The sequence below is a fragment of the Ranitomeya imitator genome, chromosome 2 (genome assembly GCF_032444005.1).
Source record: "Ranitomeya imitator isolate aRanImi1 chromosome 2, aRanImi1.pri, whole genome shotgun sequence".
NCBI lineage: Eukaryota > Metazoa > Chordata > Amphibia > Anura > Dendrobatidae > Ranitomeya > Ranitomeya imitator.
In genome coordinates, this window is record NC_091283.1 from 168,342,993 (window position 1) to 168,363,941 (window position 20,949).

General features: G+C 41.9%; 1 protein-coding gene across 1 annotated transcript in view; it reads left to right on the top strand.

The window, feature by feature from the left end:
* Positions 1-1,589: 1,589 nt before the first annotated feature.
* Positions 1,590-20,949, top strand: part of LOC138666299 (uncharacterized) — a 51,404-nt gene continuing 32,044 nt past the window's right edge. Inside the window, 40 exon segments of the mRNA XM_069754526.1 lie at positions 1,590-1,611; positions 2,322-2,360; positions 4,010-4,222; positions 4,307-4,450; positions 4,591-4,747; positions 4,838-4,865; positions 4,939-5,053; positions 5,161-5,253; positions 5,343-5,406; positions 5,491-5,589; positions 5,671-5,774; positions 5,888-6,026; positions 6,106-6,224; positions 6,313-6,462; positions 6,539-6,709; positions 6,797-7,103; positions 7,303-7,376; positions 7,473-7,560; positions 7,643-7,760; positions 7,843-7,966; positions 8,050-8,186; positions 8,274-8,529; positions 8,621-8,863; positions 10,000-10,176; positions 10,269-10,414; positions 10,497-10,587; positions 10,671-11,060; positions 11,152-11,278; positions 11,697-11,815; positions 11,898-12,094; positions 12,177-12,360; positions 12,460-12,625; positions 12,716-12,840; positions 12,922-13,230; positions 13,680-13,883; positions 13,970-14,095; positions 14,178-14,348; positions 14,612-14,716; positions 14,801-14,896; positions 15,371-15,505. Coding sequence (XP_069610627.1) covers positions 4,022-4,222; positions 4,307-4,450; positions 4,591-4,747; positions 4,838-4,865; positions 4,939-5,053; positions 5,161-5,253; positions 5,343-5,406; positions 5,491-5,589; positions 5,671-5,774; positions 5,888-6,026; positions 6,106-6,224; positions 6,313-6,462; positions 6,539-6,709; positions 6,797-7,103; positions 7,303-7,376; positions 7,473-7,560; positions 7,643-7,760; positions 7,843-7,966; positions 8,050-8,186; positions 8,274-8,529; positions 8,621-8,863; positions 10,000-10,176; positions 10,269-10,414; positions 10,497-10,587; positions 10,671-11,060; positions 11,152-11,278; positions 11,697-11,815; positions 11,898-12,094; positions 12,177-12,360; positions 12,460-12,625; positions 12,716-12,840; positions 12,922-13,230; positions 13,680-13,883; positions 13,970-14,095; positions 14,178-14,348; positions 14,612-14,716; positions 14,801-14,896; positions 15,371-15,505 — 5,799 coding nt within the window. The 5' untranslated portion in view covers positions 1,590-1,611; positions 2,322-2,360; positions 4,010-4,021.

Consider the following 20,949-nt stretch of genomic DNA (forward strand, 5'->3'; position numbering starts at 1 on the left):
CCTCTGCTTCTGAGGATAAGTTTATCCGAGTCACTAGCCTCAGAAATCGCAGGTTAACAGCAGCTCAGATTAGAGATCAGGTCAATGCCACACAGAGTTCTAGCAGCAGACACATCTCTACAACAGCTGGTAAGAGGAGACTTTGTGCAGCAGGCCTTCATGGTAAAATAGCTGCTAGGAAACCACTGCTAAGGACAGGCAACAAGCAGAAGAGACTTGTTTGGGCTAAAGAACACAAGGAATAGACATTAGACCAGTGGAAATCTGTGCTTTGGTCTGATGAGTCCAAATTTGAGATCTTTAGTTCCAACGACCGTGTCTTTGTGCGACGCAGAAAAGGTGAACGGATGGACCCTACATGCCTGGTTCCCACCGTGAAGCATGAAGGAGGAGGTGTGATGGTGTGGGGGTGGTTTGCTGGTGACACTCTTGGGGATGTATTCAAAATTGGAGGTATGCTGAACCAGCATGGCTACCACAGCATCTTGCAGCAGCATGCTATTCCATCCGTGTATGGGCTATTTGACCAAGAAGAAGAGTGATGGGGTGCAGTCACCAGACCTGAACCCAATTGAGATGATTTGGGGTGAGCTGGACCACAGAGTGAAGGAAAAAGGGCAAACAAGTGCTAAGCATCTCTTGGAACTCCTTCAAGATTGTTGGAAGACTATTTCTGGTGACTACCTCTTTAAGCTCAGCAAGAGAATGCCAAGAGTGTGCAAAGCAGTAATCAAAGCAAAAGGTGGCTACTTTGGTCTGTACTGTGTATTCTCTGATTCAGGTCCTATCGAATCGCTGCATAACATGTGTCCCCAGGGAGGGTGACCGTTCGTTACTGTGGTGGAAATGTTTTTCAGAAGAAATCATAGCAGAAATCAGTGAGAAGAAGTGACATGAAAAAATTTCTGCAAGTTAGCATGTCCGAGAAACTGCAGATTTGTATTGGTCGTAAACAGTTTATTTTGTTCCTTTGATGCTTGCTGTACGTCATATTAAATATCGCTCTGCGCTCTGTTACAATGTATTCTGGACATAACTATAACCGGGTGCAGCTTGGGCCAGTCAATACATCAGACCACATTTTGTCCCTTTTTCTTTTAAAACATATTTATTTATTTATTTTCCAAAATGCAACTTGCTCCAGCTGAGGAATTTTTCACAAAAAATGCCACAGAAGTGTGTGAAAGAAGCCAATTTCACGTTATCTGATAAAAGCTCCTATTTACCTGCGTCTCGGACACTACAGGTTTTGTATGTTGGCTTTTTAGATCACCTTTTTCACCTAGACAACAAACAGTACTTGTAATTTTGATATATCTGTATCTCCTTGAGATGTCCTGTGGAATGCTTTACCCATATCCCACAGACACACTCCTCTAAGAACGTGACTGAGTTATCCCAAATGTTTTTTTAAGTCATCACACCGTCTTAGAAAGTCAAGTTATATATAGCAATAAAACAAAAGTAAAATAACATTCCATTCACATCATAATGCACCGCCTTCAGCTGGCACATACCATACATAGGAGAACAACTGCTTAGTGTTCACACACAAGTGTATATAAAAGAGGACTGCCTAGCTCCAAACTGCGCAAGGTGGTCTTCCTCTGGGTAAGTTCTCCTACCTTGGGTACCTCTGTTCACTATTAATCAGAATTTTTGTTTTATTGTATTTTTTTTTTTACTTCTCGTAAGTGGTGGGTAAAAAAAAACTGCATACCAATAATCCTATGCTTTACCAATTTTTCAGCCAATGAAAATCTGGTGTCTTGGATATAGTTATCACCTATCTGCAGGAATTCACAACAATTGGCAGAATAGGGCCCATCAGAATGGAGTGGCAGTGCGCATCTGTGACCACCACTCCATTCATTCCCTATGAGGATACATAGGCCTTGTTCCAGAAGCTCCATAAAGAAAGAATGATCGAGCATCCAACCTACTGCTCCATTTTTTTAATGGGGGTAAACGTTCACCCTTTGGGGATAAAAATTTCCCTTTCATGCTGCTAGTCGCTGTTTAGGAGTACATCGCCCCTTGGGAAGGTACCAGGTGAGGTAGACTAATGGTGCGCCCTTAAAGAAAAAAAAAGACAAGACAAACCCTTTATTATCCTGGGTCTTTCAGTTGCATAGCATTATTTCAGGTGATATCCAGCATAAGAAAAACATAGCTGCTTACTTTCAGAAAGAGCGCCACACCTATCCATTGGGTATATCTATGGACAGATTTGCCCTCCTGTTGTCACACAGTTCTTTTGTTCAGACAGTTTCCAGAATACCCCTCATGTTTTTCTTACCTCTATCTTCTCTTTTTTTCAGGCTGGCTTTGAATTTCATCATCTGGAGATCGCCACAGAGGTTGGAGAATAGTTTGTGCTCATCTCTTTATGCTCCTCATTCATTCGTTTTCTCTTCTTCAATGCTACAACACTCTGCAAGCATTGAATATAAAAATCATTAATGACACTGTGCACTAATAACCTCACATTTTAATTGATTGTGTAGCAATATTTTCATTAACCCCTTCATGAAACAGGCAATTCTGGCTTTTCATTTTTTTTTCTCTTTAACTAGTTTGGTAAGCACCATCATTCATTTTAGAGTTTGATAGTTCCGATTTGGCAATACCAAGCATGCTTATTTAATTGATTTTTTTAATTAAAAGGGAAAATGGGGGGTGATTAGAATTTTATAAACTATTATTTTTTTTACTTTATTTTTTAGTCCTCTTAAACCAGCAATTGTTTAATTTATTCTTCTATATACTGCAATAAGTAGTTATAATGCTGTTCTCCTATGAAGTCCAGCTGCAGCCATGGGGGCCTTAAGTAGTCTCCCAACCCCCAATAGGAACCCTTCAGGACCCAGCGGTTGCATTGGAAGGAGTCAGTGGGAGCTGGTGTATGCCCATGTTGGCATTTGCACTATTATATGCTGCTGTCAGTGATTGACAGCATCATTTAACTGGTTAGACAGCAGCAATCGAAGAAAGCTCCGATAACTGCTGTTCCAGGAAGATTCTGGCTATGTATCACAGCCAACATCTCCCAGGTATGAGGGCAAAATCAATGAACTCTTGGAAAGCGAGATGTAGTTATACTATGTTCTAGTTAGAAGGGATCTGTCAGCACAGAATGACTGTTCCAACCAAGTACAGGCGATCAGGGCACCATGGCGTGGCAAAGTGCACCTTCCGTCTATCTCCATCCCTTCTTCTTTGATTGATGACTCTGGTTTTACAGAGCTATAAAAAGGTGGAGATTAGGGATGATCAAATAGATTCAGATAAATCCTTATCCGAATAGCTATAGCGCTTACCGAATAACTGCACCGGGAACCCGGATACCTCTAGCGCTCACGATAATCAGCTGCATGTGTCGCGGCTGTGTGACGGTCACAAAACATGCATGGAGAGCCTGTTTGTTGGGCTATCCAACAGCTGCGGCACCAAACAGCTGATTATCGGGAGCACTCCAGGTATCCTGGTTACTTATACAGCTATTCAGTAAACACTATAGCTATTCGGATAAGGACTTATCTGAAGCTATTCGCTCATCCCTAGTGGAGAAATATGGAGAACAAGTAGGTGAGAATGAGCACGTAAATGTTTGGCCACACCAAGGGTGCACCGAAAACTTGAATGGGCTTTGAACAGTCATCCTGTGCTTTCAGACTCCCTTTAAAAGCCTTGGATTTATGGGTGGATAGAGTCCACAAATCATGAAAGGAGTCACATTACCCAATTTACAATACAGAAAAGCAAAATTCCTAAAGTATCACGTGAATGTACAGGTGCACGTAAACAGAGGCCGCAATAGCACAGTATAATAGTAGAATCTCGTATATGAAGACTTCAAGAAGTTTTCTCTGCATTACCTGAAGGCTGATGGCAGTACCATTGGTCCATTGTATTCTGTGTTGCTTTCACAAACACGTAGACGAACATTAGGGATGTATGATATATTTTGCATTGCACAGAGATCTCATCTATTCCCTTTGTTTTCCAGTAAATTGCAACCATGGGTGACGCGGAAATGGCGGTTTTTGGGGTTGCCGCTTCCTTTCTGCGGAAATCTGAGAAAGAAAGATTAGAGGCTCAGAATAAGCCATTTGATGCCAAGAATTCATGCTTTGTGCATGATGACAAAGAACTATACGTGAAGGGGATAGTGACTTCACGTGATGGTGGTAAAGTCACAGTGAACACAGATGATGGAAGAGTAAGTGATAGAAAATTATTACTAGTCTGTTTACCAGCAATATGCTAATACTGGCCTGCTGAATAATGGCTATTCTTCTTGCAGACTGTTACAGTTAAGGAAGACCTAGTTAATCCCCAGAATCCTCCCAAGTTCGATAAAATTGAGGATATGGCTATGCTGACCCACCTGAACGAGGCGTCTGTGCTGTACAACCTCAAAGAGCGTTACGCAGCCTGGATGATCTACGTACGTTATTTTCTCTGATTAGCAAATATAACAGACCTGAGCAGTAAAAAAAATAACTAGAAAGCACAATATAACATTATAAACAATGATTTTTTGGTATAAAATAAAAAATAAATTTTGCCTTTATCATGTAATTGCAGACCTACTCCGGCCTTTTCTGTGTCACTGTCAACCCCTACAAGTGGCTGCCAGTGTACAACCCTGAAGTGGTTGGTGGCTACAGAGGAAAGAAGCGTCAAGAAGCCCCACCGCACATCTTCTCCATCTCTGACAACGCCTATCAGTTCATGTTAACAGGTCATTTTTGATTTTTACATTACGTTATTCGATTTTCCAGAGTTTTATGTGAACTGATCACTTAGATTTTCCTTTCATTTCGAATTCTAGATCGGGAAAACCAGTCAATCCTGATTACGTAAGTAAAATTCCAGAATACATGTTCTTATATTTGTTCCAATGTTTTACTGACATATCTTTGCTGTTTCCAGCGGAGAATCTGGTGCTGGAAAGACTGTAAACACCAAGCGTGTCATCCAATACTTTGCAACAATTGCAGCTGCTGGTGATCCACAAAAGAAGAAGGAGTCAAGCAACAAGCTGCAGGTAAACTGTGAATAATGGCTAACATCAATACCTAACAATACAGATACCTGTATACTGCATTACATCACATCCTGATGGGATAATACATCATATATTGTGTATCTTAGGGAACTCTGGAAGATCAAATCATCCAGGCCAATCCCCTGCTGGAAGCCTTTGGCAATGCCAAAACTGTGAGAAATGACAACTCCTCTCGTTTTGTAAGTAGCAGATCTGTTTTAGAATATATATACTTGTTTTATAGGAAAATAAGTCCTTTACTGATGCTCCATATATACAAAACCCTTAGGGTAAATTCATCAGAATCCATTTTGGAACAACAGGAAAACTGGCTTCCGCTGATATTGAGGCTTGTAAGTCTTAGATTACAGACTTATTTTAGTCATCTAGTATGTGTCTTCTTACCATCACTGACCTGTGATATCTCTCATCTACAGACCTGCTGGAAAAGTCCAGAGTAACGTTCCAGCTTTCAGCAGAAAGGAGCTACCACATCTTCTACCAGATCCAGACCAACAAGAGGCCGGAAGTTGTTGGTGAGTTATTTTAGATTCATTTGTTCAAATTGGAGGTTGACAGTGAGTTGTGGATTTATACCAAACACCACTTCTTCCTAGAAATGCTTCTCATTACCACAAACCCATACGACTACCCCTCCATCAGCCAAGGGGAAATTTCTGTGAAGAGCATTGATGATGTAGAGGAGTTTATGGCCACAGATGTAAGATATTTTCCTAGGAACCTACTTAGTGTTGTAATCTTTAGTTTTCTTAAAGTTTGAGTATATAGTTACACATATTAAATACATATATAATGTATATACACACACCACAGAGCGCCATTGATATCCTGGGCTTCACACCCGATGAAAAGAATGGCATCTACAAGATGACTGGCGCAGTCATGCACCACGGTAACATGAAATTCAAGCAAAAGCAAAGAGAGGAGCAGGCTGAACCCGATGGCACAGAAGGTATAGTAAATAATCATATTTGAGGCTTCTGTAGATTGTTAGATTCAGTGAATATAAATGATAATTTCTGCTTCCTTAGTTGCTGATAAAATTGGCTACTTGATGGGTCTGAACTCTGCTGATCTTCAGAAAGCTTTGTGCTACCCGAGGGTCAAAGTTGGAAATGAGTTTGTCACCAAGGGACAAACTGTTCAACAGGTAATAATGAATAATAGATCTGTACTACTTTCTGGGAGAAATATGAGGACAAATCTAAACAGAGAATTTAATGTTTTTTTCCCCTTAGGTTTATAATGCCATTGGTGCCCTCACCAAGTCAGTTTATGAGAAACTTTTCTTCTGGATGGTCGCACGTATCAACCAGCAGCTGGACACTAAACTGCCAAGACAGTACTTCATCGGTGTGCTGGATATTGCTGGATTTGAGATCTTTGATGTGAGTAAAAGTGTGATTATATAGGAACTGTTGGTCTTTTCTTTTACTAAATTTCCATACTCATTGACTTTTTCAGTTCAACAGTCTAGAGCAGCTCTGCATTAACTTCACCAATGAGAAACTGCAGCAGTTCTTCAACCATCACATGTTTGTCCTGGAACAAGAAGAGTACAAGAAGGAAGGAATTGATTGGGAATTCATTGACTTCGGTATGGATCTGGCTGCTTGCATTGAGCTCATTGAGAAGGTTGGTACCAACTCTACTTATTCATTGCTTAAAAAAACAAAACAACATAAGAAATCCAAGCTTATTGGCTATCGCTTTTTCTTAAAGCCCATGGGTATCTTCTCAATCCTGGAGGAAGAGTGCATGTTCCCCAAAGCTACTGACACATCCTTCAAGAACAAGCTCTATGACCAGCATCTTGGCAAGTGCAAGAACTTTGAGAAGCCCAAGCCCACTAAAGGAAAGGCAGAAGCCCACTTCTCCTTGGTGCATTATGCTGGTACTGTGGATTACAACATCAACGGCTGGCTGGATAAGAACAAGGACCCGCTGAACGAGACTGTTGTTGGCCTCTACCAGAAGTCTTCAGTGAAACTCCTGGCTTTCCTATATTCCAGCTACTCCGGAGCGGATTGTAAGTGTTTGCAGAAAGTGTAACAATTATTTTTCTGCTAAATTTCTGTATTTATCTGAACAAATGGGAACAACAAGTAGAGTTTGTTAGATTCCTATTGGTGTCAGTGCAGTATATGGCCCTGTTGGCATTTCATCTGAATCCCATTTTTAGGGATTTTAGAAATGCGGTGTTAATGGCTTGCACATTTTTTTTTTAGCCACTGATGCAGGTGGAAAAGGTGGAAAGAAAAAGAAGGGTTCTTCTTTTCAGACTGTCTCTGCCCTGTTTAGAGTAAGAAAGCGGTTTTCTTTAAGTTTTACAATAAATTTGTTTTCTTCTGAATTTGAAGTATATACTACATTTTTATAAATGACACATATTCCATAGGAAAATCTGAACAAGCTTATGACTAACCTGAGGAGTACCCATCCTCACTTTGTGCGTTGTCTGATTCCCAATGAGACCAAGACTCCAGGTAAAAAATCACTTCCAATATCTATCAGAAAAAATAAGATTAAGGTTAGTATTTTTCAGTAGATTATACTGTTTTCATCCAGGTACCATGGAGAATCATCTGATCATCCACCAGCTGAGATGTAATGGTGTGCTGGAGGGTATCAGAATCTGCAGAAAGGGATTCCCCAGCAGAATCCTCTATGGTGACTTCAAGCAGCGGTAAAGCAAGGTTTATAGTAGATTAGTATATGTGATATAGCACAAACATGATCGTAACATGATTTACCCTCGGTAATTCCAGCTACAAGATACTAAATGCCAGCGCAATTCCAGGTGGGGAGTTTATTGATAGCAAAAAAGCATCAGAGAAGCTCCTGGGTTCCATTGATATTGATCACACACAGTACAGATTTGGACACACTAAGGTAGGTGTTTACATCCATTGTAGAAGTGTCCAATAAAAAAATAGCATACATGACATCACCATGAGAATTTTGGCAATTCACAGGTTTTCTTCAAAGCTGGTCTTTTGGGTGTTCTGGAAGAGATGAGAGATGATAAATTGGCACAGCTCATCACTCGCACCCAGGCACGTTGTAGAGGTTTCTTGATGAGAGTTGAGTTCAAGAAGATGGTAGAAAGAAGGTATTAACAACAATGTATACTACGGATGAATATCACTGCATGCTTTGTGATGGTAAACTGAACATTTTGCTTTATTTATTTCCTTAGGGATGCAATCTTTGTTATCCAGTACAATGTCAGGTCATTCATGAATGTTAAGCATTGGCCATGGATGAAGCTGTACTTCAAGATCAAACCTCTTCTGAAGAGTGCCGAGACAGAAAAGGAGATGGCCAACATGAAGGAAGAGTTTGAGAAGACCAAGACTGCCCTCTCTAAAGCCGAATCAAGAAGGAAAGAGCTGGAGGAAAAAATGGTTGTTCTGCTGCAAGAAAAGAATGACTTATTGCTGCAAGTGCAATCCGTACGAGAGATTTTTTTTGTCCTTTACTTTTACAGAAAATCACTGTTTAAACTTTAATAATCAGGTTTTTTTTTTTTTATTATTTCAATAGGAAGGAGAAAATTTGACTGATGCAGAAGAGAGGTGTGAAGGTCTCATTAAGAACAAAATTCATTTAGAAGCCAAAATAAAAGAAATCACAGAAAGGCTTGAAGATGAGGAGGAAAGCAATGCAGAACTCACTGCCAAGAAAAGGAAACTGGAAGATGAATGCTCAGAACTAAAGAAAGACATTGATGACTTAGAGCTTACCTTGGCCAAAGTGGAGAAGGAAAAGCATGCCACTGAAAACAAGGTTATTAATTATTATAGGGCCATTTATTCCATGGCGCTTTACATGCGAAAAGGAGTATACATAATAAAAAACAAGTACAGTAATCTTAAACAATACAAGTCATGACTGGAACAGGAGGTGAGAGGACCCTGCCTGTGAGGGCTCACAATCTACAAGGGATGGGTGAGAATACAGTAGGTGAGGGTAGAGCTGGTTGTGCAGTGGTTTGGTCGATCGGTGGTTACTGCAGGTTGTAGGCTTGTCGGAAGAGGAGAGTCTTCAGGTTCCTTTTGAAAGTTTCCACGGTAGGTGATAGTCTGATATATTGGGGTAGAAGAGAATTCTAGAGTAGGGGGGATGCGCGGGAGAAATCTTGTATGCGAATGTGGGAAGAGGAGATAAGAGGGGAGTAGAGAAGGAGATCTTGTGAGGATCAGAGGTTGCGTGCAGGTAAGTACTGGGAGACAAGGTCACAGATGTATGGAGGAGACAGGTTGTGGATGGCTTTGTATCCCATGGTTAGGGTTTTGAACTGGAGTCTCTAGGTAAAGGGGAGCCAGTGAAGGGATTGACAGAGGGGAGAGGTCGGGTAATAGCAAGGGACAGGTGAATTAGTTGGGCAGCAGAGTTTAGGACAGATTGGATGGGTGTGAGAGTGTTAGATTGGAGGCCACAAAGTAGGAGGTTGCAGTAGTCAAGGAGGGAGATGATGAGGGCATGCACTAGAGTTTTTGCAGATTCTAAGTTGAGGAATGTATGGATCCGGGAAATATTTTGGAGTTGAAGTCAGCAGGAAGTGGAAAGGGCTTGGATATGTGGTTTGAAGGAGAGATCAGAGTCAAGGATTACCCCGAGGCAGCGAGCTTGTGGGACTGAGGAGAGTGAGCAGCCATTTACTTTAATGGATAGGTCTGTTGGGGGAGTCGAGTGAGATGGGGGAAAGATGATTAATTCTGTTTTGTCCATGTCAAGTTTTAGAAATCTAGCAGAGAAGAAGGATGAATTTTGGTTAGTAGGGAGGTGATAACTGGTCCAGAGAGGTAGATCTGTGTGTCATCAGCATAGAGGTGATAATGAAAGCCATGAGATTCTATGAGTTGTCCCAGGCCGAAGGTGTTTATTAAAAACTTCACCTTTTCCAAATCTCATCTGTTTAGGTCAAAAACCTTACTGAAGAAATGGCTGCATTGGATGAGATCGTTGCCAAAATGTCCAAAGAGAAGAAAGCTCTCCAGGAGGCTCACCAGCAAACTCTCGATGACCTGCAGGCTGAGGAAGATAAAGTCAGTTCTCTGACTAAGGCTAAAATCAAGCTGGAACAGCAAGTGGATGATGTGAGTCTATGTTGTGGGATCTCAGAAAATAATACGTAACTTAACATTTACACTGCCGTCATTTTTACTTTAATGTAATTTATTTAAAATAGCTTGAAGGCTCACTGGAGCAAGAGAAGAAACTTCGTCTTGATCTTGAGAGAGCCAAGAGGAAGCTTGAAGGCGATTTGAAATTGGCCCAAGAATCCATAATGGATCTAGAAAATGAGAAACAACAAGCTGAGGAAAAAATAAAGAAGTTAGTGTACTTCTGCATAAGTATAAGGAAGCCGTCCCATCTGTACAATGAGTAAGTGTAATTGTGCTGCTTTTAAATACAGGAAGGACTTTGAATTGAGCCAACTACAAGGAAAAATTGAAGATGAGCAGTCGCTGGGGTCTCAGCTGCAGAAAAAGATCAAGGAGCTGCAGGTATAGTGATATAATGAGTCACCAATATCATATAGCTCCAGGTAAACAGGTAGAATGTAAAATAATTCATCCTTTCATGCTAGGCTCGTATTGAAGAACTGGAAGAGGAGATTGAAGCAGAACGTGCTGCTCGCGCAAAGGTTGAAAAGCAGAGGTCTGATCTCTCTCGTGAACTTGAGGAGATCAGTGAAAGGCTTGAAGAAGCCGGAGGTGCAACATCAGCTCAGGTTGAGTTGAACAAGAAACGTGAGGCAGAGTTCCAGAAACTGAGACGCGACTTGGAAGAGTCCACGCTCCAGCATGAAGCCACCTCAGCTGCCCTCCGCAAAAAACATGCCGACAGTGTTGCTGAACTTGGAGAACAGCTTGATAATCTCCAGCGAGTTAAACAGAAGCTGGAGAAAGAAAAGAGTGAGCTAAAGATGGAAATTGACGACCTTGCCAGCAACTTGGAGAATATCTCAAAATCAAAGGTTTGAGAAGTGCCATGTGAAAAATTAAATATTGGTCTGTAAAAATAGAAGTGAATTAAAAAGTAAACTGGTATATTGCTGTACTATTTAGGCTAACCTTGAAAAGGTGAGCCGTGTTCTGGAGGATCAGCTCAGTGAAATTAAGACTAAAGATGATGAGCACCAGCGTATAATCAATGACCTTTCAGCCCAAAGAGCTCGTCTCCAGACAGAAAATGGTGAGTGTATCCAGAAAACGGAGTTTACCAATTTAATGTTGAGTACTAAAGCTTGCCAACTGTAATCTGTCCTGATCTATCGCATCTGAAAACACATGCACCCTACAAGGAACAGTGAGACATCTATGGAGGACACTTATCGCTCTTTGGAACAAAAGTACCGCCTACTGAAATTCAACTTCTTAATCCAAATGATGTTGGGAGCGGGAGGGAAGAATCAGGAGGTCCTCTATAGTCACTAGAGGGTTGAGTGGTCTAGCTGAAAATATTAAGTTCATTCCACATTAATCTAGTATGTATGGGCAGTTTAAGAAATATAAGTACCATAAGACTGGACGCTGTCTAAGAGTTATTATAAAGGAAATTAAACCTTAAATAATAGTGGACTAAAAGTTGCAATAAATATTATCTTCACCAGGTGAATTGTCCCGTCAACTGGAGGAACGTGATGCTCTGATTTCTCAGCTGACCAGAGGGAAACAAGCTTTCACTCAGCAGACTGAAGAACTGAGGAGGCAATTAGAGGAAGAAACCAAGGTAAAAGAATTAGGATACAAATAAACCATTGTTGTATTTAACCAAAGCCTTAAAATTGTGACTTATGAATTTTTTTTTTCAGGCCAAAAATGCTCTTGCCCATGGTCTGCAATCTTCCCGCCATGACTGTGATTTACTCCGTGAGCAATATGAAGAGGAGCAAGAGGCAAAGGCTGAGCTTCAGAGAGCTTTGTCCAAGGCCAATGGTGAAGTTGCCCAGTGGAGAACCAAATATGAAACAGACGCCATTCAGCGCACAGAGGAACTGGAAGAGGCCAAGTATGATACCAGAATATGTCTAATGTAGACAAAAATGGAGTATAAATAAGGGTTAATTCACCTTCCCACTATTCATCTACAGGAAAAAGCTAGCGCAGCGTCTTCAGGAAGCGGAGGAGCAAGTAGAGGCTGTAAACTCCAAATGTTCCTCTCTGGAGAAGACCAAACAGAGACTGCAGGGTGAAGTAGAAGACCTGATGGTTGATGTTGAGAGGGCAAATAGTGCAGCTGCTGCTCTAGATAAGAAGCAGAGGAACTTTGATAAGGTGTCACAAACTATTACAAAAATCTATAAATCTATAAGTTTGCTAAATTTTCTGTTTCAATTTTGAAAAATTGTGTTAACCTATGTTGTACCTCTCCAGATTCTGTCAGAATGGAAACAGAAGTTTGAAGAGGGTCAGGCTGAATTGGAGGCAACTCAAAAAGATGCTCGTTCATTAAGCACCGAGATCTTCAAGATGAAGAATGCATATGAGGAGTCTTTGGATCATCTGGAAACTTTGAAACGGGAAAACAAGAACTTACAACGTGAGATTCAAAAGCAATCACATGTTCCCTATGTTGCCCTTTTTAAAGCCAAATTAAAATGTATTATCCGCATTATTTATTGTTCTGCAGAGGAAATCTCAGATCTAACTGAACAGATTGGAGAGACAGGAAAAACTGTGCATGAACTGGAAAAAGCCAAAAAAATAGTGGAACAAGAGAAGAGCGATCTGCAGGCTGCCCTGGAAGAGGCTGAGGTATAGTAATATTTTATTAAGCAATTGGACAACCATCATATACTTTTTCCTTCTCTTATTCCTGATGTCTGTATTCCATAGGGATCTCTGGAACATGAGGAATCAAAGATTCTCCGCATCCAGCTAGAGCTGAACCAGATTAAATCTGAGGTAGACAGGAAAATTGCAGAGAAAGATGAGGAGATTGAACAACTGAAGAGGAACAGTCAAAGAGTCATTGACACCATGCAGACCACATTAGACGCTGAGATCAGGAGCAGGAATGATGCCCTGAGACTGAAGAAGAAAATGGAGGGAGACCTGAATGAGCTGGAGATTCAGCTGAGCCATGCCAATCGTCAAGCTGCTGAAGCCCAGAAACAGCTCAGAAATGTTCAAGCACAACTGAAGGTAACTACTGGAGTTGGAGGAAAACTTTTTATTTTGGGAAAAACCCTTTATCAAAGGGATAGGTAATAATTTGATGATTGCTGAGGATCCCCCGCAATCCTGAGATCAGGGCTCTGCAGCCTCTTCTTGAATGGAGTGGAGGTGCACGTACTCATCCTCCACTCTCTTCATTGTCTTTTGGAGGAATGGAGAAAGACAAGTGCTGTACTCAGCCTTTTCCAGCAGCCTCATTGACAATGACTGAAGCCAAGGTTGAGAGTGCGCCCCTTAGTCCAAGCAGGATGTGGCTGCAGTGCCCGAATCTCAGTACAGCCTGATATGAATGGGGGATAGTTTTTTTTTTTTGGAATAACATTTTTATTTAATTACATGTCACTAGTGATTGGAGATTTGTTTTGTAAACCCAAATATTCTTCATCTACATATAATCTTTGTTTTTTACTCTAAAGGATGCCCAGCTCCAGCTTGATGATGCACTCAGGAGCCAGGAAGACCTAAAAGAACAAGTGATAGTTGTAGAACGTAGGAATAACCTGCAACAGGCTGAAATTGAGGAGATGCGTTCTGCTCTGGAACAGACAGAGAGGTCCCGTAAGGTTGCGGAGCAAGAACTTCTAGATGCAAGTGAACGCCTTCAACTTCTGCACTCCCAGGTATGATCTTTTACAAGGATGATATTTTTGGAAGAAATATCAAATGTGAGACCGAGGCACATAAGATGCATGCTTATTTTGCTTAGAACACAAGCCTCATCAACACCAAGAAGAAGTTAGAGAATGATGCCAGTCAACTACAGAATGAAGTTGAGGAAGCAGTCCAAGAAGCCAGAAATGCAGAAGAAAAAGCCAAAAAGGCGATCACTGATGTATGTACTATGCTCTTATTTATCACAACATATTGTTAAAGTAATAGGAATGCTGTATGTTTATAAATGTATGATATTGTAGGCTGCTATGATGGCAGAAGAACTGAAGAAGGAGCAGGACACCAGCGCCCACTTAGAGAGGATGAAGAAGAACCTTGATCAGACAGTAAAGGATCTTCAGCACCGTCTGGATGAAGCAGAACAGCTGGCACTGAAGGGTGGCAAGAAACAGCTCCAGAAACTGGAAACCAGGGTCAGCCAATATGTCATTACTTCTTATGCAAACAAATATCTATTATTTATACAGATATGCTTATTTTTATAGTAATTTCCCTGACACTCATTTTTCTACATACTTTGCTTTCTTCATATATGTACACCTGAAAAATATTGATAGTTGTATCCTGTGACAGAACAAACCCGATACACTGAAGAGGATAGGTTCTATGGACTCTGTATAGACTTGTGCTTTCACAGTGTATAGATCTTATGAGAAGGTGGTATCGTCTGTTCTAGGTGCGTGAGCTAGAAAATGAGCTTGATGCGGAACAGAAACGCTCTACTGAATCAATCAAGGGCATTCGTAAATACGAGAGACGTGTAAAGGAGATAACCTACCAGGTACAGGCATTGAGCTCAAAGGAATAACCAAGAGGTGACCGCATCTCTTTCAGTAAAATAAAATGCATCTAATTTTGTCATCAGAGTGAAGAGGACAGGAAGAATGTCTTGAGACTTCAGGATCTGGTGGACAAGCTGCAGCTGAAGGTCAAGGCATACAAGCGGCAGGCTGAGGAATCTGTAAGTCGATCAGATGAAGGCTATTATTTGCACATTGTCTACATTCCAATATATATATCCTTGGACACGCACCTCACATTTCCCCCTAAACTTTTCCATAGTTTTTATGAGCTAAGGATCTTAATTTAGAGTAGCTTTCTTAGGATGAATACAGTCTAGTCACATAGTAAAATGTAGATTATAACATTTTAGAGACTCCGTATGAACCTTGCAGATCTAGCACTAAATCACAAACATCCATTATAGAGTGGATCCCTGGGAGTATACTGTATTTCTACGGGGTACTCACGTTGTCGTCATGCTGTACTTTTATTAAATACTGTACACTGTAGGATCAGTTCATTGACAGTATTTGCTGCCATTTACAGTAGAGTGTACTAGGTTTAAAGACAATGAGAATCACTGTAGTTAATACAAAAACTAAGCGTTAAACTATTCTAATATCAATCAATTTTCTTTTCTTTTGGCCTAAAGGAGGAACAGGCGAATACCCACCTGTCCCGCTTCAGAAAAGTCCAGCATGAGTTGGAGGAAGCTGAGGAAAGAGCGGATATTGCCGAGTCTCAAGTGAACAAACTCCGAGCAAAGAGCCGCGACATTAGTGGCAAGGTACAGGACAATTTTGCTCATATTTCTGTAGTATACGATTGATTTCGATAACTGTTGTGTAACAATGTTGTATGTTTGTATAGCTACAAAAAAAAACACTATCTTATTGTTTCCCCTACAGAAGGGAGAAAGCGAGTGATCCCATTTTGAGTCCGAAGTCACAGGAGGAAAAAAAAAAGCAGAATGCAGTTTTTCTTCCTAATTGCGCATGTAAAATGTCAATTCTGTAATGTATAAATAAAATGCAAGTGTTGAAACGCTGTCTCTATGATTCATTCGTGAATTACATTACTCATCACCCTTTACGAGCCCTGAGAAACCTAAGGCAATGATTAAAATGTTATTCCCAAAATAACTTTATCATCTAGCCATAGGATACAGAATGACTTGCTGATCCCAAGAACTGGCCCTTCCGATCCCCGTCGTGATTGGAGCAGATGTGCCCGTGCTCAGCCTCCACTCCATTCATTAGATTTGGGACTGCTGATAATTTTGAAGCAGAGGCCGAGCATATGCACCTTTAGCCCAATCTAAACTGGGCTCTGAAGAGCCCACTTCCGGCATCAATAGAAGTCCAGGAGTCAGACCCCCAGTGATCAGCAAATATTACCTATTGTATGGTTAGGGGACAATTTTTTGTTTTCGGAATAACCCTTTTATGATTTCCTTTGGTTGCTAATTGCTCTTAAATTGAGCCTCGAGTGGCAGGGCGTATACTCACCATACTTTGTCCCCCTGCTATTAATAATAATAATCTTTATTTTTATATATATAGCGCTAACATATTCCGCAGCGCTTTACAGTTTGCACACATTATCATCACTGTCCCCGTTGGGGCTCACAATCTAAATTCCCTATCAGTATGTCTTTGGAATGTGGGAGGAAACCGGAGTGCCCGGAGGAAACCCACGCAAACATGGAGAGAACATACAAACTCTTTGCAGATGTTGTCCTTGGTGGGGTTTGAACCCAGGACTCCAGCGCTGCAAGGCTGCAGTGCTAACCACTGCGCCACCATGCCGCCCGCAAGAACAGTATATATCATATGATTTGTAAATGGTATTTTAACCCCCTCACGACATGCGCTGTACATGTATGGCGCATGTCATGTCTCCACCTTTGATGTGGGCTCTGGTGCTGAGCCCACAACTTTCCTGACACATCTCAGCTGTATTGAACAGCCGCGGGAGGAATCGCGATCCATCCGCAGCTACTAACCCATTAAATGCCGCTGTCATACTGACAGCGACATTTAACTCGCGCTTCTGGCCATCAGGCCGAAAATCCGCCCATCGGTGACCCCGTCACATGACCTCGGGTCACCGATGGGTTGGCATGACAAACATAGGTCTCCTACAGACCTCTATGGTTGTGATTGCCGGCTTGCTATGAGCGCCACCCGGTGGTCGGCGCTCATAACAAGTCAGCAATTCTGCTACATAGAGGTGATCTGATCATCGCCTGTATGTAGCAGAGCCGATCGGGTTATGGCAGCTTCTAGTCTCCCATGCCAAAAGTTAAAAAAAAATGTTTTTTAAAAATATAGAAAAAAAAAGTTCAAATCACCCCCCTTTCGCCCCATTCAAAATAAAATAATAAAAAAACCTCAAACTTACACATATTTGGTATTCAGAATCGCCCGATCTATTAATATAAAAAAAGAATTGGCCCAATCACTAAACGGCGTAATAAAAAAAAAGTCAAAATGCCAGAATTACGTTTTTTTGCTCGCGGCAACACTGCATTAAAAAGAAAAACAGGTGATCAAAAGATTATATCTGCACCAAAATGGTATCAATAAAAAGTCAGCTCAGCTCGCAAAAAATAAGCCCTCACCCAACCCGAGATCACGAACAATGGAGACGCTACAGGTCTCGGAAAATGACACAATTTTTTTTTTTTAAACAAACTTTGGATTTTTTTTTTCACCACTTAAATAAAAAGAACCTAAACATGTTTGGTGTCTATGAACTCGTAATGACCTGGAGAATCATAATGCCAGGTCAGTTTTAGCATTTGGGGAACATGGTAAAGAAAAAATCCAAAACAACTTTGTGGAATTGCACTTTTTTTTGCAATTTCACCGCACAATTGCAAATTGTCCTGCAAAAAACAAGCATGGCCATATTGATGGAAAAATAAAAAGGTTATAGCTCTGGGAAGGAGGGGAGCGGAAAACAGACAGGCAAAAACTAAAACTAAAAAGGGCGCCGTCTTGAAGGGGTTAGTGTTCTGCTAAGTGTACTTATAGAAATAAATAGGAATAAAGTATAATTATTTAGCTTGGGGGATGCTATAGGTTTTCAGCCTAGAAAACAACATGGCAACTATTACAAGCTGGTTTATATGGAATGGCTTTTTAGCATTGATGGTTAACTTGCCACATTATGGGGGCTCACATGTGAAGGAGTCATCCGGCGGTGCTCACTTTCACATTGGCAGCGATGATTAGAGATGCGTGCATGTGTCCAGTACATTACCTGCTGATTGTAAGGTTGTAACGACGGCCAACCCTTTAAAGAACAACTTTTACAAATTGACATTATTAGTAAAATTGACACCATAGATTTTCCTATTTTACCTTATTGCAACCACCTAGCTTTAAACTTACTATATACAACCTTGGATCCAGACCTGGAAGGAGTTGCTCCAGACTAAAGAGCTATAAGAATCATATTCCTAACACCTTCAATGCGTTTATCATAATCTCCCTATACAAACACCTGCATAATCCACAAAAAAATATTTTACAGTGACTGACAGACGCTGGGCTCTTTGCGGCACCTTTGCAGCTATTCAAGAAGGAAATTATTTTGACACCCACTGTACACACACATGCCATATTGAGGTTTGTCAGGATCTCTTGTTGCACCAGCCGAAGTAGCAATCCGCAGCTGTCTGCACAGATTAATAATGTGCCTGTGCAGAGACGGGACCCTGCTTTCCTGCACATCCCACTCACAGAAAACAGCTATTTATACGCTTTCATCACGGCGACACTTAACGAATGTGACTTCTTGAGACTGGCTCCTTTCACACCACATTTATTGGCTGCATCAGAACGATACAGTAATGAGGAGATAAGTGCTCAAACATCACGGTTGCCAAACCTTTCAGGAATAGCATCCTTTCACATCTCTTTGACAGGTTAGCCTGTGGTTGTTGTGAAGAGTGGCCTAGGCCGCTGTACTATTCAATATAAGCTCCATATATATTTTTGGGTAAAATTCCACTGTACAAATGCAGACATTTTTTTTTCATACAGTTGAGTTTAGGAAGGAAAAGGGAAGAGGGGGCATGTATCAGCACAGCATTTGTTACACCAACTAGAAATTCTATTAAATGCGGAGTTATAAATTATATCTGATTACAATTTCCCCAATTTCTGTATTTTAGCTTCATCTCCATTTGTAGACATGTATACACCAAGACTTTTCACAGGTGTATGCCATAAAGTAAGATAATCGGGGATGACTAACAAATACCATACCTTGCCTAAAAAGGTACAGTGACTTGTGAAAGTATTCACCCACCCTTGGCATTTTTCGTGTTTTGCTACCTCATAACCTGGAATTTTACTGTTTTTTTTTTTAAGGTTTGCCTCAGTTCATGTAAAGAACATGCCTACAACTGTGAACATTTGGTTTTCTTTTTATTTTGAAGCAAACAACAAAAAAGACAAAATAACTGAAAACTTTCCATAGCTATTCAAAGTTTCCATAGCTATTCACTCCCCTTAAAGCCAGTACTTTATAGCATGGGCGGACATACCACCGGTTCAACCGATGCAGCTGCATCGGGGCCCAGAGGCTCCAAGGGGCCCCTGCAGGGTGGCTAATAATGAGGGCAGTCTGGCCAGTTTATCCGGCCCCGAGGGGCCCCTGGCCAAATTGCTCTCATGTGCAGCGGCTAGGGAGCAATCCCTGCACTCCGCTGCGTGCAACAGAAAATGGGAGCAGAGCTGCAGGGAATTGATCCATTTCACTCTCACTTCCTGCCTTTCTTGCTGCAGTGCGAATGCTGACTGAACGATCCTCCCACAATTCTCTGCACATTGTGGGGGGCGGGACCACAAGATCCCAGGAAATTCAGAGGTCCGTTTGCGTGGCTGCTCCCGACACTATGGCAACCACAAGCACAACTGGGGCCCCCAGGGGCCAGCCGCGCAGTCCGGTGCAGGTGAGGAGCAGCGTCCGTCCCCAAGGTGAAGGGTGTACGGATATGAAGCAACGAGGACGAGACGTCTGCTGTATAACTGGGGGACAGAGCACAAGCTGGCGCCATATACCCGAGGGAGCAGAAGTCAAAGCATGCCCACCAGGTTGGATCTGGAGCTGTTATGACTCGCACAGCAGCGGCTGAATGACATCATCATTCAGCACCGCGGCTGTGTGAGACAGGAAGCTGCCGGCGATGGTGCGATTTGGAATACCGTGTGGTGAGGTGTGTGTATGCAGAGAGGTGACTGGTGCTGTGTGTGTGTGTGTGTGTGTGCGCAGAGAGGTGAATGGTGGTGTGTGTGTCTGTGTGTAGGTGGAGGAGAGGGCAATGATGGGGGTGATGGGGCAGAAAGCAGTGATTGGGTTGACAGAGAGGGCAATGATAGGGTTGGTGAGGGAGGAGGAAATGATGGAGGTTGTGAATGGGCAATAATGGGAGTGGTGGGGGAGGAGGAAATGATGGGGGTGGTGGAATGGGTAATGATGGCGTGGTGGGGGAGAAGGCAATGATGGTGGTAGTGGAAAGGACAATGATGGGGTGATGGGGAGAAGGCAATGATGGAGGCGGTGGAATGGGCAATAATGGGGTGGTGAGGAGAAAGCAATAAGGGGGGTGGGGGAGAGGGTAATAATGGGATGCGAGGGGGAGGAGGACAATGAGGGGTGGGGGGGATTTATAATGGATTTAGGAACAGGGGAAGGTGGATGAAGACGCTATTGTCGATTAATATGCCTAACCCAGTCCCTTAGTATAAAGTGTACTCACTTATGTATAGCACAGTCCCTTAGTGTATGTGTGTTTGTATATATATACACAATCTTTGTCACTTTAAGGCCGGCGTCACACTTGCGAGTTTTACGGACGTAAGAGCGCAGAAACTACGTCCGTAAAACTCGCAAAACATATGGCACAATTATTCTCTATGCCCCTGCTCCTATCTGCCGTATTTTACGGATCCGTATTATACGGCTTTCTACGGCCGTAGAAAATCGCAGCATGCTGCGTTTGTCACCGTACTGCGCAAGAAATACGCCAATGAAAGTCTATGGAAGCCTGAAAAATACGGATCACACACGGACCAGCAGTGTGACTTGCGAGAAATACGCAGCGGTGTTAGCGAGAAAAGCCGGTAATTCATTGCGGTGTACAGTAAAATCACACTGACAGCTTCCAGTAGAATAGGTAGAATAAATGTGTACACATAGCGCTAGACAGCTTTAAAG